The sequence below is a fragment of the Chenopodium quinoa genome, unplaced genomic scaffold (assembly GCF_001683475.1).
Source record: "Chenopodium quinoa cultivar QQ74 unplaced genomic scaffold, ASM168347v1, whole genome shotgun sequence".
Taxonomy (NCBI): Eukaryota; Viridiplantae; Streptophyta; class Magnoliopsida; order Caryophyllales; family Amaranthaceae; genus Chenopodium; species Chenopodium quinoa.
In genome coordinates, this window is record NW_018742738.1 from 9,063,040 (window position 1) to 9,078,473 (window position 15,434).

Genomic DNA, 15,434 nt, shown 5'->3' on the forward strand with positions numbered 1-15,434 from the left:
GCGTACACCATGTAAAAGCACCATGTAAAAGCATGATTTTCCAATTCATTATTATGTTATTATTTATTTCTTTTTATTGCTCATATTGCTTTACGAAATCCAAAAAATGACATTACATTACTAAACTTTACGAATAAACCAATCTTACTGGAGTAATCTTGTAGTATAATCCGCTTACAGTTAACTTCCTTGTTTCCCTCATTACATACTAATCTCTTTGATTAGAAATAAAATATTAATCACGCATGCTTTGTAAGAGTAAAACAAAAAAGTCTACTACAGAAAAGTACAGTTATTGTTCTAGGAATAATTATTAAATGACCTACGAGTACGAGCACATACAAATACATAACTACTCATAGCACATTTGTTGTAATACTAATCAAACATAACGACAGTTCGTTTATTACGAATGAGGATCCGACCAAATGAAATTAAAATTCTACCGCCCGTCTACTGTCTCATCATGGTTGGTGTTACGGGCCATCATCGCTTCCTGTTGTGAGCTCCTCATCATAATTGGTTGGCCATGGTAGGCGGTCGCTTGTTGATAGAGAAGGCTGACAATTAAATTAGGTATTAAACAACTTAATGATGTTATAAAATAGACAAAAAAAAAATAAAATTAATTATAAAATGTTCATTCCTAGTAGAATGTTACCACTACTTCCGCCCCTAAGTTGTGGCCAACTAATGTGCCAGATTTCTAGTAAAAACTTGGAGATGCAAATTTACTCCACAACATTGCAACACCACCCACTCCCTCGTTGGAAGTTGCAAACAAGGTGTACTCTCCACTTAAACCCAACCTCACGTTTGATAAATTTCCAATTTGTGCTCTAGCCTCTGTTACTATTACTACAAATGGTGAGAACCAATGATGTATTTGGTTAAAAGTGTTTGTGAATGATGGCCTTTGAATATCAATCGAGTTCCAAAAAACCATATTTAAACCTGGTTCAAACCTGGCCCATGGATCATTTACATGAGCCAGTGTCCCATTGACCTTTACCTTGTAATGGCCTGTTTCCCTATTACTCATTACAAACGACACAACATCCACCTTGACCATCCTTGTTGGGTGTTGTAGTTTCACAACCTGGATTATTTCGCTTCCACACCCTAACATTAGTTGGATCTCTTCGGTAGTTAGTGCATATGGGTCGATGTTTGCCAAATCAATCACTTGTTGCGAAGTACATCGATCCATCATATTAAAATTGGTATTTAATTTGTTGCTAAATTTTTGGGAAGAAAACTCAAGGGTTTCTGGATATGAGATTGAAATATAGGAAAATATGAAATTGGAGGAATTGGTCCATCATTGTTATGGTTGATTACTTAAGTGGTTTCATCACAAGGATAGTGCAAAAAGCAACTGACATAAAGTAGACGCTATCTCGTACATGTTGCACTATGGTGATGGCCATATTTTGTCCTACATACTTGTTTTTGTTTATTGATATTCACATGTCAAAGATTTCTTTGTACTTGCTTCTTGGAAATGACTTAAATTGATAAGTTGATTTATGGATCAAATGACACAAAACACATAAAAAAAAAATATATATATATTCATAAAGTACTCACACAGTGCATTAAATCATTAAATAAAACACATAAAGACATAACAATACAGACAACTCATAAATAATCTAAAACATTGAAATTAAATACATTACTCATAAAATAAAAATACACTAAAACTATTAACCAAGTCTGAAAATAACTAGTACGGAGTACATAATTATAGAACCACCCATATTACTACATCATAAGTTAATTGACCTTTTTTAAAAGAGTAATTACTCATCATCGTCATCGTTGCTGGTGTAGACATCTTTAGGAAGTGACCCGATATCCCGTGAATTGTATTGAAGCAAAGAAAGAGTAGACCTGGTTAGTTGAGGTGTGTAGGCATCATTTTATTACATTTATATTTAGATTTTTTTAAAGGGTACATATGTGAATGATATTAGTAGTAGTGATGTATTATTTCAACGATAATTATTAAACAACTTAAAGAATATCAAAATCCTTATTATAAAATAATTTAGAAAAAAAAAAAATCAACCGTCTAAATAAAAGATAATAATTATTTTAGATAATGATTAAACAATATGTATTTTCGTATTTTTTTTATCATTCATATTCTTATCATCATTTATATTATGTTATATAATAATTGTTTTAGATAATGAATAAACTACATGTATTTTCGTATTTTGGGAGTGAAATTTTTACTACTAACTCCGTATCAAAGTTCAAATAAAATGAATTTATTATAAATAATATGCACTTCGAATTATATATATGGGCACCATTTTTGAACTCCCTAAGCCCAGTTAAGTGATCTAAACCAATAAGTTGAAAAAGGGTACCACCTTTTTTTGTTTGAAAATCTTTAATAAAAAGATGAAAACTACTTACATGAAATGAAGAAAGAGGACTTTGTTTCCAACACGCAAAATATGGAGTGTAAGGATATTGTCCCACGCCAAAGAAAAGTCACTTCATTTGGTCTCTAAGTAATTAGATGTAGTACACTATGGTGAAAGGTTCGGTATAAAAGGTAGATGTATCCTACCATTTTTCGAGTTTATTTGTCAGTATTATAAGTGAAATATGTACTGCCCTGTATTTTATTTTTATTTTGATTATTTTTTTACCGAGCTTTATGAATTTTGGTATATTAAAAAGTATATGTATCTCGGTTCTTGTTAAAAAAAAATTAATGGAATTAAAAATATAAAAATTAAAAAAGATAAATTAAATGCATTATTGTATTGGTGCCTATGAGGTGTCTATGAAATTGGAATTGGGTTATTTGTTCAATAAATTACCATTATGAAAATGAAAATCTTATTGCAAAAATAAGTGATCAAATAAGAATTAAGAATAAAAAAATAAAGGAATTATTATATTGGTGCCTATGAGGTTTTTAAAAAATCTACTTGCCTACAATTATGAAATTGGGATTGGGTTATTTGTTCCCTAGTGCCCATCATAAAAATGGGGATGTTACTCTATCGACTTTTATTATGAAAATGAAAATCTTATGGCAAAATTAAGTGATCAAATAAGAATTAAGAATAAAAAAGATAAATGAATTATTATATTGGTGTCTATGAGGTTTTTAAAAAATCTACTACTGTAATCGACTTTCATTATGAAAATGAAAATCTTATGGCAAAAATAAGTGATCAAATAAGAATTAAGAATAAAAAAGATAAAGGAATTATTATATTGGTGCCTATGAGGTTTTTAAAAAATCTACTACTATAATCGACTTTTATTATGAAAATGAAAATCTTATGGTAAAAATAAGTGATCAAATAAGAATTAAGAATAAAAAAGAAAAAGGAATTATTATATTGGTGCCTATGAGGTTTTAAAAAAATCTACTTATGTAATCGACTTTTATTACGAAAATGAAAATCTTATGGCAAAAATAAGTGATCAAATAAGAATTAAGAATAAAAAAGATAAAGGAATTATTATATGGGTGCCTATGAGGTTTTTAAAAAATCTACTTGCCTACAATTATGAAATTGAGATTGGGTTATTTGTTCCCTAGTGCCCATCATTTAAATGGGGATGTTACTCTAATCGACTTTTATTATGAAAATGAAAATCTTATGGCAAAATTAAGTGATCAAATAAGAATTAAGAGTAAAAAGATAAAAGAATTATTATATTGGTGCCTATGAGGTTTTTAAAAAGCTACTACTGTAATCGACTTTTATTATTGAAAATGAAAATCTTATGGCAAAAATAAGTGATCAAATAAGAATTAAGAATAAAAAAGATAAAGGAATTATTATATTGGTGCCTATGAGGTTTTTAAAAAATCTACTTGCCTACAATTATGAAATTGGGATTGAGTTATTTGTTCCCTAGTGCCCATCATAAAAATGGGGATGTTACTCTAATTGACTTTTATTGACTTAGACAAAATGAAAATCTTATGGCAAAATTAATTAATCCAGCGATAGATTCGGGGCTATATATGTAACTATTATAGATTCCTCAAATCATAATAAAGTGTCATTTCATAATCCGATAGATTCAGGGCTATATATACATGTCATTTTAGTCCAATAAATCTAGATTTAAACAAAAATCATAACACCTAAATGTATTAGTAACAAAGGATGACAAAGTAATTGTAATTGTGAAAACGCGTAATTATTTATCTATTGGATAATCAAATAAGTATATAGGGACTTCTTATTATTTATCTACATAAATGATAGAGCTAATCACGAATTATCTTTGAGCTAATCATGTGGAAAAAATTACGAAACTTGTATTTTTAATTAAATAAAGGAAATAATCCAACAAAAAGGAAAGGCGCCAAACCCTAAATTTCTCCCTCCAATATAAAATACTACTTCACAGATGAACCCTTAGAACATAGAAACCCTTCACCACTTACAACCAAAAGCTCTTAACAATGTCTTCCTCCCACCCTAACTATGTCCTAGTCGGATCTAGTTCATCTCAACCTTCGAAAAACTCAGCCAAGATGGTTGCTCGGAAATTCAAGAACTGTCAACGAGCGTTGTTGAACAAAATCCTCAAAAAAAATGCTATTCAAACACTCAAATACCCTAAAAGAAGGCTGGCAGTTCCATCCTATAGGAACAAAATGAAGCAGGAGGAATTTCCAAGGGTTCCCCGTATGCCAAACGTGAGCCATACTCACCACCAGCGGTTCGCCGAGCTGATGTCATGAAACCAGGGCCTTCCTCGAGCATCAACCAGTCTGCAACAACGTTTGTACCAGCTTCACCTGCCACAAGCCACGTACCAAACCCACTGGTAGCCCCTGCTCCTACAGTGGTGGAAGCACTTGCACCCGAGCCTGACGTTGACTTGAACCAAGCAGAACCACCTGTTGTCGACGAAAATATTGTGGTTTTCAACGTGGTTGTGAGGAGCTACACCATAGGAGATGTGGGGGTGTTGTATGACATTCGCAGTGACGAGACCTTCGAACATATCTATGACGACTACGCTTCCAGACTAGGCGTGAATCCGTCTAAGATAAGGCTGTACAAGAAAGACGAATACATCACAAGATGGGCTGTAGCTGGGGAAAACGACATCGAAACTGGTGATGTGTTGTTCGTCGTTGGGCTGGTAATCATCTTAAATTCTCTTCGTATATTTTTATTTAATTTGGTCATCTTGTTTTGAAATGAAATGGGCTTGCAATTTAGTTTAAAATGAAATTAGAAATAGTATAACTTGATATGGTACTTTAATGTTTTGTTCTTGTAATTTAGTTTAAATATGGATTATTTAGGTTCCTTTGTAGTTAAATTAAAATAGAAATAGTATAACTTGATATGATACTTTAATGTTTTGATCTTGTAATTTAGTGAATATATGGATTTCCTTTTTAATTTAATTAAATTAGAAATAACTTAATATGATACTTTAATGTTTTAATCTTGCAACTTATTAAATATATGCGTCAGATAATGTTTTTTTTTTTTATTGCTGTTGATATAAGGAAAATACACTTTTATGATTTTTGCTGAAAAGTTCACGCATATTGCAAGATGTATAAATTGATTATTGAAAATGTATTAATTGATGGGATTTAGTGTTGATATTCTATTAAGTAGTATATTAGAGAAAGAAATTTAATGTTGGTATTCGAGAAAGAAATTGAAATAAAAGTATTGTATAGAATTTTGTTTCATTAGAAAATAATAAAATTGATACTGAATTGCATCAAAGTAATGTTTTGCGAGGAAATAAAAAGATGGGATTTGGTGATCATATTAACCAAAATAAGAGGAACTAATGTATTGTAATTAACAACAAAATTGCAGTTTACCCTTTGCCGAATTCGAAAGTAGGTTAATAATGTAATACTTTATTCCTTAAAGTGTAATAATATAGTTTATGGAGATGACAAGGTAATATGTGATGAAATCCTGATGTCTTTCCTTGGGTCTGTTTGGCCAAGTTTATGTTTGTTGTTAGCAGTTGACATGAATTTGGAGGTTTTTATGGTTGGCATGCTGGTGTTGTGAAAACAAACACTCGTATCAAGCGATTCTACATCAAAAACACAGGAAACCAAAAGAAGAAGAAGATGCAGGTTCAAGGAAAGCTGGACACTCCACTATGCAGGTTGTTTCACATTTGGGCAAAGGAGGTGAAGGTGGATCCAACCAACTTGCTGTTTATGCATGAGGACAATGTTCTAACAACCGTGCACACTATTAGTGGAGCTGGAATTCAGAATGGTGACAAGATTGTTGCCCTTCCAGACTTCAAGTACTAAGCTTTGTTGAATCTCTACCGCTCGTGATAATGGGTTTAATCATTTTGTCGTGATGTGATTGTTCATATGGTGGAAACATTTATTTTGTTGTGTTAAACAATATGTAGTATGGCTTACTCTTTATTTTTCTTGGCCATAGACTAGTGTCTTTTGCAAAAGTCCACCTTGTTTCTTTTGCGGTGGAGGTGTTGAATGTAGGTAATGTTGTGGGTCTAGGTTTGTATCTGTAGGTATTAGGTAATGTATTGGGTCAATAGCATGGAAGCCCAAAGACCATGAAGGTAGTTTAGTAAGTATATGTTGAGTAGTTGCTGCCACTAATTCTAGCACATGCATGTTAATTATTTTAAATGAACTACCTTTTATTGTGATAAGTTAAGTTTGCACCTAATCTACAAATTTTTCTAATTTTGATGGATTGTGTTCGGTCCTATTCGACAGATTGAAATTACCCAATTGGCCATGGATTGTGTTTGGTCTCACTACTACAAAATTGGGTTTAAGTAAAACCTATTGGTAACACCTTAAAAAGTTCAAGATTGTTTAATTTTTACGTAACACTTTTGTAACATTATCGTATTAAGTAACATTTAATGTAACACTTTAATATAATGTAACACTTTGTTGTAACACATGAATATTAGGTATCACTTGATTGTAACACTTATGAATTTATTTATGCTCAATCCTTTTTTTCTTATCAGGTTTATTTATTTATTTATTTTATTTTTATTCTTCTAACCCTTTATTTTTTTTTAATAGTTCTAACCCTTTACTTTCTTTTTTTTCTTTTGTTCTTTTTAATTATTATTCTTTTTTCCATTATATCTCATCTTATTCTCGATCTCAAATAGTTGTTCTCCTTCTCCTCGAAGATGAAGTTGCATACGCCCTACCGCAGCCGCAGCGACAACCATAACCACCGCTGACCACAAATTCTCTCTCCCTTTTCCTTTTTTCACTCCTTTAGCAGTCTAGTTTTGTCTTCTTCATCTCGATCTTAATTTCCTCCAATGGCCGCAATTTTCTAGATATTTTCCCGCAGATTAATCAAAGATGCCCTCTTTTCCCCCAATTTTACTTGCAGGTAATCGTACTATGCTTTTTTTATATCATCCAATTTCCAGTCCAAAATCTTGGTTTATGGTTAATTAATTGAGTTTGTATAATTAATATTCTTTATAAAATTTGTTATATTTATCCTATAAATCCTATTGTACTCGAAATTGCAGATAAGACATTGCCTTTGTGAAATTAGGGGTAATTTCTCTCTACTCCAATTTGTGCATAATTAATGTTTTTTGATATTAAACTTTGACACATTTTACGTACATGATATAAGGTTTCAATTTTTACATACAGATAGGTGAAACATACAATGGTCCTGATAAATTTCAGCTATAGATGTTAATTATTGATGATCAATTTCAGCCTAATTTCAGACTAATACTGTACTTTCACTTTGCTTCATTTCCTCTTGTAGTCATGTGAGTTCTTGATAATGGCGACAGATGTTAATCATAAGCTTCGATCAAATTGCACTGGCCTTCGATTCAATAAAGGTTTGTTTCTTATTAAAAATCTAGATTTTTCTTTTGATATATTTGATTTTCATATTTATGTGATTTTTTTTGGAACTATATTTTTTTTATTTGGTTTTATCAGGGAAAAGAGGATAAAGTTCAATTATGCATAGCTTATTTTGGGATTTTCTTTTATGATTTTATATACATAGGTTGTGAGTATATATTTTGATTTCTCAACTTGTGGAAAAAGGGGGGAATTGGGTTCAATATTGAACTAATCATTGTACGCATTAGCTTGGATAAATAATTGTGATTAGTTTCTCTGTATCATTCACAATCAACAACATCAATCATGTTTGTGTGTTTTGTAATGGCCTAGGGTTTAATTTCACAAGTAATAATTTAATACAACACATTATTAGTTGAATAGATTTCTATAATGAGTATAATTTGCTTTGTATTAGAATACTTTTATTATAAAATCGGGTCAAATGTCATAGGTAATAGTGTAACACTAAGACATTTTCAGTTGGATGATTGGATTTTATTACTTCTATCAGAAACTACATGGAGTCATCATAGTGTTTTTTAGTAGTCTAATTTCTTAGTCACTACTAAATATGAGGATTACAGTTCTATAAATTGAAAAAGCTAAATTGAAAAGGCATAGGTTTATGAAAAAAGTAATTCAACACCATTAGTTGAACTTACCATTAGTTAAACATATTTCTCTTTTGCTATCTGAAAGCATGATTTATCAGACCTTACTTTAGCAAGTATGCTTGTAGATTAATTGATGTATACATTGCATAAGCATGGTGGTGCTTTCTTATAGATGATGATATAATTTTTTAGTCCTCGCAAAACAACTCTGATGTTTATTTTTCTTTATTGTTTCTTTAGTAAGCTAGAACTAGTGTTGCCCATTTTTTACTTCTTATTCTTCTTAATAGTGTGATAACATTTTGCTTTTCATGAATAGTGTTGATTTTTAATCCCTTCTTATGTAATTACATGTCAGGTTTGGTTTGCTTGGACTACTGGAATAATAATGCATTTTGCATAGCTTTTGCCATTCCTACTACTGTGAAATCCGAATAATGCCAAGGATATAAAAGATGAAGCCTATAAATTAGGCTTTTGCTCTATGTATAAAAGTCGATAGAGCAAGGGTGCAAGTTGCGACAAGGCAGGGTATAATAGCCCCTTGTCTTTAAGATTACTAGTTTTACTATTGTAAAAAAAGAGTATACTTGTGTATTTGTATATATACTAATTTTTTTTTTTTTTTTGGTGAAGGAGAGGGGCGATGCCCCTGGATGTATTTATACAAATGTAAATATAGTAATTATAATAAGTTATAATCAATGTTAAATCATTTTATTATTATTATTATTATTATTATTATTATTATTATTATTATTATTATTATTATTATTATTATTATTATTATTATTATTATTATTATTATTATTATTATTATTATTATTATTATTATTATTTTTATTATTATTATTATTATTATTATTATTATTATTATTATTATTATTATTATTATTATTATTATTTTTATTATTTTTATTATTATTATTATTATTATTATTATTATTATTATTATTATTATTATTATTATTATTATACATAAGATTGAATAAAGTGTTACTACATGTAAAAAGATGATTCAAAAATGTCACCTAATAATAAAAAAGGTGTTACATGTGTTTGCAAGAGTGATACACAATATCGGATAAAGTGTTACCCTAAGATTGAAAAATGACACTAAAGATAAGTGTTACATAAAAAAATAAAAAGTAACACTTAAAAAATGATACCAATAATATAAAAAAGTGTTACATCAGAATGTTTATAGTAACATTTTTAATAGTGTTACCATACGTTACCCAAAGTGTTACATAAGATCTTAGGTAACATGGGCGGATGTATCACCCAATAAAGTGTTACCTATTGTCTATAATAACACTTTTACCACTTTATGTAACACTTTTTGGGTGTTACTTGAGGTTACTTATGTACTAGTGTCTAATTCTAATTTTGATGGATTGTGTTTGGTCCTGACCCAAACAACTTGGACCACAAATATGTGGCCCCAAAAATCATTTATAGGCCAGATAATAATGTGTGTGGACCCAATCACACGGAATGAGGAAAAGGCCAAATTAATTTTAAGTACAATATGTCAAAGGTATAATTTATAGCCCAACTCATTTTTAGCCCAGAAATGAGCCCATAAATGGTAAAAGACCCAAAGACTTGAACTAATAAATTAGATGTTGTTCTATAAATCTCTACAGATACAGAAATAATAATATAGGGCCTCTAGCAATGTTGAGCTAAATACTTGTCTCTCATTATCTAATCACTTGTCTCATTACAGCAATATATATATATATAGTACCATAAAAACCAATATAGGGCAAGAACTCACTAGGGGACTCACTAGAGGCATTCCCATTACCGTTCCCAGTGCTTAATTCATGAAATTACTTGCATCAAAACCATAGCAATATGCAACCATAATGCTCTGCTAATGGTTGTATACCAGAAATATCATGCATAAGCAGTCAATATGTTCCAAGCCTTGTCTACATATGCACAAGCAGTCAATATGGCAGTGAGAATAACAGGAAAAGCTGGATTTCTTCAAGGATCAAGGCATGTATTTCCCTCGTCAAATAAATGGAGATCTCATGAAATTGGAAGAACGACCAAATCAAGAATAAGTTTCAGCCAATACAGTCATAGCATAAGTTTAATATAAGCATAAGTTTAATAGAAGTACGACCAAAACATATTGTAAGTTATACACAAAAGTAGAGGTCCTAATAACCCCATTTAATATAAGCATAAGTTATTGGCATAATCTAGCAAAATAATCCATCTTTCAGTATCCAAGAAATTACTGATCATAATCCTACATCATTCAGAACTCGTACGAGTTGTCTGACTCACTGTGCTCTTCAATCCAGTCAGGATCTACGCAATCCTCATACACATTGCTAAGCTGACGTGTTGATCTTTTTCTCTTACCCTGCAAAAGAGAGTGAAAAAGGATTAATTCCTTGAAGTTAAATGTGATTAACAGCCACACAAAGATGTATCAACACTGACCTCTACCACCAGATTTGCTTTCTGGTTATTGGCAGATTGTTTCTTATTCTTGTATCCGGTCTCTTGTGAACTCTTGTACCTTGACCCTTTAGGCCTGCCACGAGGCTTCTTGCGTGGGGTAGGATCCTTGATTTGTACACCAGATGATGGTGTCTGGGCTTGGGTTCCCACCTGGTTTGATCCTTTTTCTGAGGGAGGTAAGGATGGGAGTGCTGCTTGCTTTACAAGGAAGGTTTTCCTACTCTCTTTAACATTCAAACGCAGCTGGTTTAGACTTCCCACGACCATCTCAATAGTGTCACCATCGTCTACTGCACAAACCTCGTCACAAATTCCTTCAAACTCCCTCATCAGTTTACGGTGCTGCTGCACATGCGGTTGGTCACCTGGATCATGGTAGGCAACTTTAACCCGGGTATGCTTCCAAGGTATATCTTTCCTCCACCTATCAAGCACGTATTTATTGGGAATAACAACAACACCATTCAAGTCAAAAACACGTATAACATGCTTCCACAATATACCAAATGTCTCGAATTTGCGGCACTCACAAGAGACCTCCTTACTCTCATTATCACACGGATTATACGCTTCTTGTCAGTAATAACATCCTCACTCTTGCCTTCTGGTATAATCCAAACCCGGTCCTCTAGTTCATACTCTGTCTTATTGTTCCCAATATCTCGCCTCTCATTGGTGTTACAATACCCCATCCTAGCACACTCCTTCTGTACTTCCTGAAACTTAGCATCAGTGTATATTTCTTGGAAAAATTTCTCTACTTTAAAACCACTAACAAGCCTCCTAAGGTATTTGCCACATCTTGCATCGGCATCCAGTTCCGCTTTTACCCGCTTCCCCATCGCCCGAGTATATTTCTCGGGAAATTCATGTAGTTGCGTAGTTCTGTTAACAAAGCCATCGAAAAAGCTATTTATGCTCTCCACACGTTGCGTTGTCTTCATTCCAGCCCAAAAATGCTCCTTCATAAATGCCGGAATCCACATATGCCTTTCCTCAAACAGATCACACAACCAGTCATTATCTTGTAGATTATACTCCTCAATTAATGCATGCCAGCGGGCCTCGAATTCCTCACAGGTAAAGCTCTCATATATGAGAGTCTTTAACGGGCTCTTAAAATAAGCATAGCTGGAACAGAACATGAATTCAGCAACAGAAGCATATACACCCAAAATCAATGAATAATCAAATATGAAATGAAAGCATATAAAAGAGGTCAATTTAGTACCATAATTATATAATAGATAAGGCTCTGAACTCCTAAGGTACAACAGAATCAGAAACAAGATTGATCGATCACCATACTGAGTTTTCAATATTTAACTTAAACAACTACATATTATCAGTTATGGACCATACATTCATAAACAGATCAGGCTAGGTAGAACAGAATCAGAAACAAGATTGATGTTCAATCTATCTTAATCAACTCAACACAAAAACCAGCATATAGAGAGTAAAAATAACATTAAATCAATGAACAATAAAGTATTAGCACCACCAGTACATAAACAAATCCAAGTTAGTAGTAGGTATATCAGAATGACAAACAACAAACTACAGACATAAATGAAATCACAACACTTACCCTTTACACTTGCCCAACTTCTCCGGAAATTTCCTCATGATGTGCTAAATACAACACCGATGGCGAGAAGAGGGCATCACAGCTGCCAAGGCTTCCTCATAGCGGCTGCTTGGTCTGTCAATATAGCACCCGGGGGTTTGCCCATACAAGCTAACCACTGTGTAAAAATCCATAGGAATGTGTCAAATTTTTCATGTGATACTAAGGCACACCCCAAGAGTAGGGATTGGCCGTGATGATTGACCCCCACAAAATTGGCAAAGGGGAGCTCATTTTTATTTGTAAGATATGTTGCATCAAAGCATACAACATCCCCAAACTCCTCGTAAGCTGCCCGACTCCTAGAATCAACCCAAAGAACATCCTTTAACCGGCCTTCCCCATCTAATCGATGAGCATGAAAAAAAATTTGATTATCTGCTTGCATCCTATCAAAGTACGCCATCATGGCAGCAGCATCACCACCTTCCATTTTCAAACGTCTTTCCTTTTCCTTGTAAACCTCGTGCTGAAGGTCTTTAACTGTTGGAAAATTATCAACATCATCCATCTCAGTGCTTATACAGCCATGGATTTGTGTTACAAGAACTCCTTCTTCATAATAGTCCATTAGCTTCTTCTTCACCTTTGATGTATAATTCTTCATTCGGTATTCTTTTACTAAGTTGGACTTGGTAGGACATAAGTCGTGGTTGTGGTCTTGAACAACATTCCTCAATACCCACTCGCCTTGTGAATTCACACTTGCATATATTCTAGCCTCACATCCACATTTCTTAGAAGTCCTATTCCCCCGATTTAGTTCATTTTCTCCAATTTCCCCATTCGCTACAGCTCCTTTACCACACACTTCCATAGCTTTCTCCCTCTTCTTGGATTCCCTCCTAGCCCTCATATCAGGGGGGCCCCAACACTCACATCGCCAATTAATCACCCTCCTGTCCTTATCCTTGGTGTAGGACCCTGATGGACGAGTTACACCAAAGCCATGTTGCACTGCATATTCTTTATAATAGCTTTCAACATCCTCCCACCACTTAAACACCATCCCAACTCTAGGTGGTTCAACAGTAGAGTAGACACAAATCTTGTTGGTGGACACAATAGTATCCACAGTCTCAAGGGTTGTCACAGGAGATGTTAAAGACGGGCCATACTGACTACATTGGGTGAGCTGGACATAAGGTGTTAAGCAATCCAAAGATGATGGGACTTCAGTTTCAGCATGACTATCATGTACAAGAATCTGATCAAACATATTGACCTCATTTACCATACCAGACTCAGGGCAAACAATTTCAGCTTCCATGGTACAACTTTTGAGGATCGACAACTCACATCTTCACAAAACCATATAAAAAGCCAATTTCTTAATTAATCAAAACAACAAATTCACAGAAATCGCAAATTATTTACTAATATAGGCATTTCATGACCAGCATTAATCAAATATCACAACTTTGACTCCTAATTAAACATCACAACACCGAATAACTATACAATTTGGACCATAATCAAAACCCACTAGAACGAACAATGAAAATTAACAACCAATACAGAAAACAAACCAACTATCATTTCGCAAACATCAATTTCATCAAACTAGAATTTCCAATAACAAATACATAACCAGATAACAGGAAACTAAACAACTATCATTTCTCAATTCCACACAATATTAACAAAATTAAACTATTAAACAATACCATACCTGGAAATTTGGGAATAACAGAACTGAGTTAGGGCTTAGAAATCAAAAAGTATGCAATTCTCTCTCCTCCGAGTTCCAGTTCAGAAATCAAGTCGCATGAGTTGAATGGATGGTGGTTTAGAAGATTGTATTCCGGTCGAATTACTCAACGCCGGCCAACTACGACATCGTGTACATTTTCTCTCTCCTCACCTGAATGTTTTTCTCTCTCCAGCATTCTTATTTAAAGCCAATAAATGAAAAGAGGAGACGGCGTCAAAACTACCGTCTATTTTAGAACGGTATCCAATATTGTAATAAAAAATTAAAGGAACGGAGTCCAGTCAGCATTCCACTACAATTCACACACATGTCAGCAAAAGTTCCAACTATTTACAATTGTGCCATGATATTGACATGGATATGTTGATATCCGATATCAACGGGGACAAGCTCGTTTTTATTTAACTCAAATTCTTTACTCTTATCTTTTCAAAAAGGATAATTAAGATTTTTAAAAATTTATAGAAGCTTCTAATTAATCCTAATTAGTTTAGAAATAGGATTAAACCTTTGGACCCTCCACATGATCATTGGGTCGTAGGTAAAATCCGGTTTGAGTCCAGTTTAGTATTTCGGCCATAACTTCCTCATTATTCATCGGAATTGGGCTTATAATATATCGTTGAAAAGGTCTTTCAAGCCCCATCCAGCTACTGGACCCATATCATGGACCAAACTAAACTGGAATGCACGTTTTTCAAAAATAGGGTAAGAAAAGAAATATTTCAAAAACAAAAAGAAGAGATATTTTAATAAAAACATCCTCATCACTAGACTTTTCTCACTTTCGCTTTGTTTGATAATCAAATGACATGAAAGGTATTCATCACTGGTTTTGGTTTTGGGGAGACACATTTGGATGTCTACAATACGGATTAATTATTAGTTTTTATTTTTTTTATTTATTTTTTTTACAGGAAATATAGTTGTTTGTGTTAATATCATTGTTATTATTGTCATAATAATAATATTATTATTATTATTATTAATTTATTATATACCAAAAATAGAAAAATCATACAACCTACATACAATTAGTGAGAAACCAAGATACAATATGCTTGGGCCCCTACTTCTCTAGGCTCTAGCTACATCAAACTCAATTATTAT

At 32.8% G+C, this 15,434-nt stretch overlaps 1 protein-coding gene and 1 long non-coding RNA gene across 4 annotated transcripts; one reads left to right on the top strand and one right to left on the bottom strand.

Moving 5' to 3' along the window:
• Positions 1-6,863: 6,863 nt before the first annotated feature.
• LOC110724021 lies at positions 6,864-9,216 on the top strand. Of its 3 annotated transcripts, XR_002511813.1 has the most exons (4): positions 6,864-7,391; positions 7,537-7,564; positions 7,788-7,866; positions 8,852-9,216. It is a non-coding gene; the product is annotated as an uncharacterized LOC110724021 (long non-coding RNA). The 3 variants fall into 3 exon arrangements; XR_002511812.1 differs by lacking the exon at positions 7,537-7,564 and having other exon boundaries at positions 6,882-7,391; XR_002511811.1 differs by lacking the exons at positions 6,864-7,391; positions 7,537-7,564 and having other exon boundaries at positions 7,575-7,866.
• A 1,270-nt stretch (positions 9,217-10,486) lies between these two features.
• LOC110724208 (protein FAR1-RELATED SEQUENCE 8-like) lies at positions 10,487-14,512 on the bottom strand. The gene is made up of 4 exons (XM_021903617.1): positions 14,283-14,512; positions 12,572-13,911; positions 10,960-12,111; positions 10,487-10,879 (listed from the first exon to the last, which is right to left on the bottom strand). Exon 2 carries the CDS (start codon positions 13,878-13,880, stop codon positions 12,648-12,650), a length of 1,233 nt encoding a protein of 410 aa, XP_021759309.1. The 5' UTR covers positions 13,881-13,911; positions 14,283-14,512; the 3' UTR covers positions 10,487-10,879; positions 10,960-12,111; positions 12,572-12,647.
• Between the last annotated feature and the right edge of the window lie 922 nt (positions 14,513-15,434).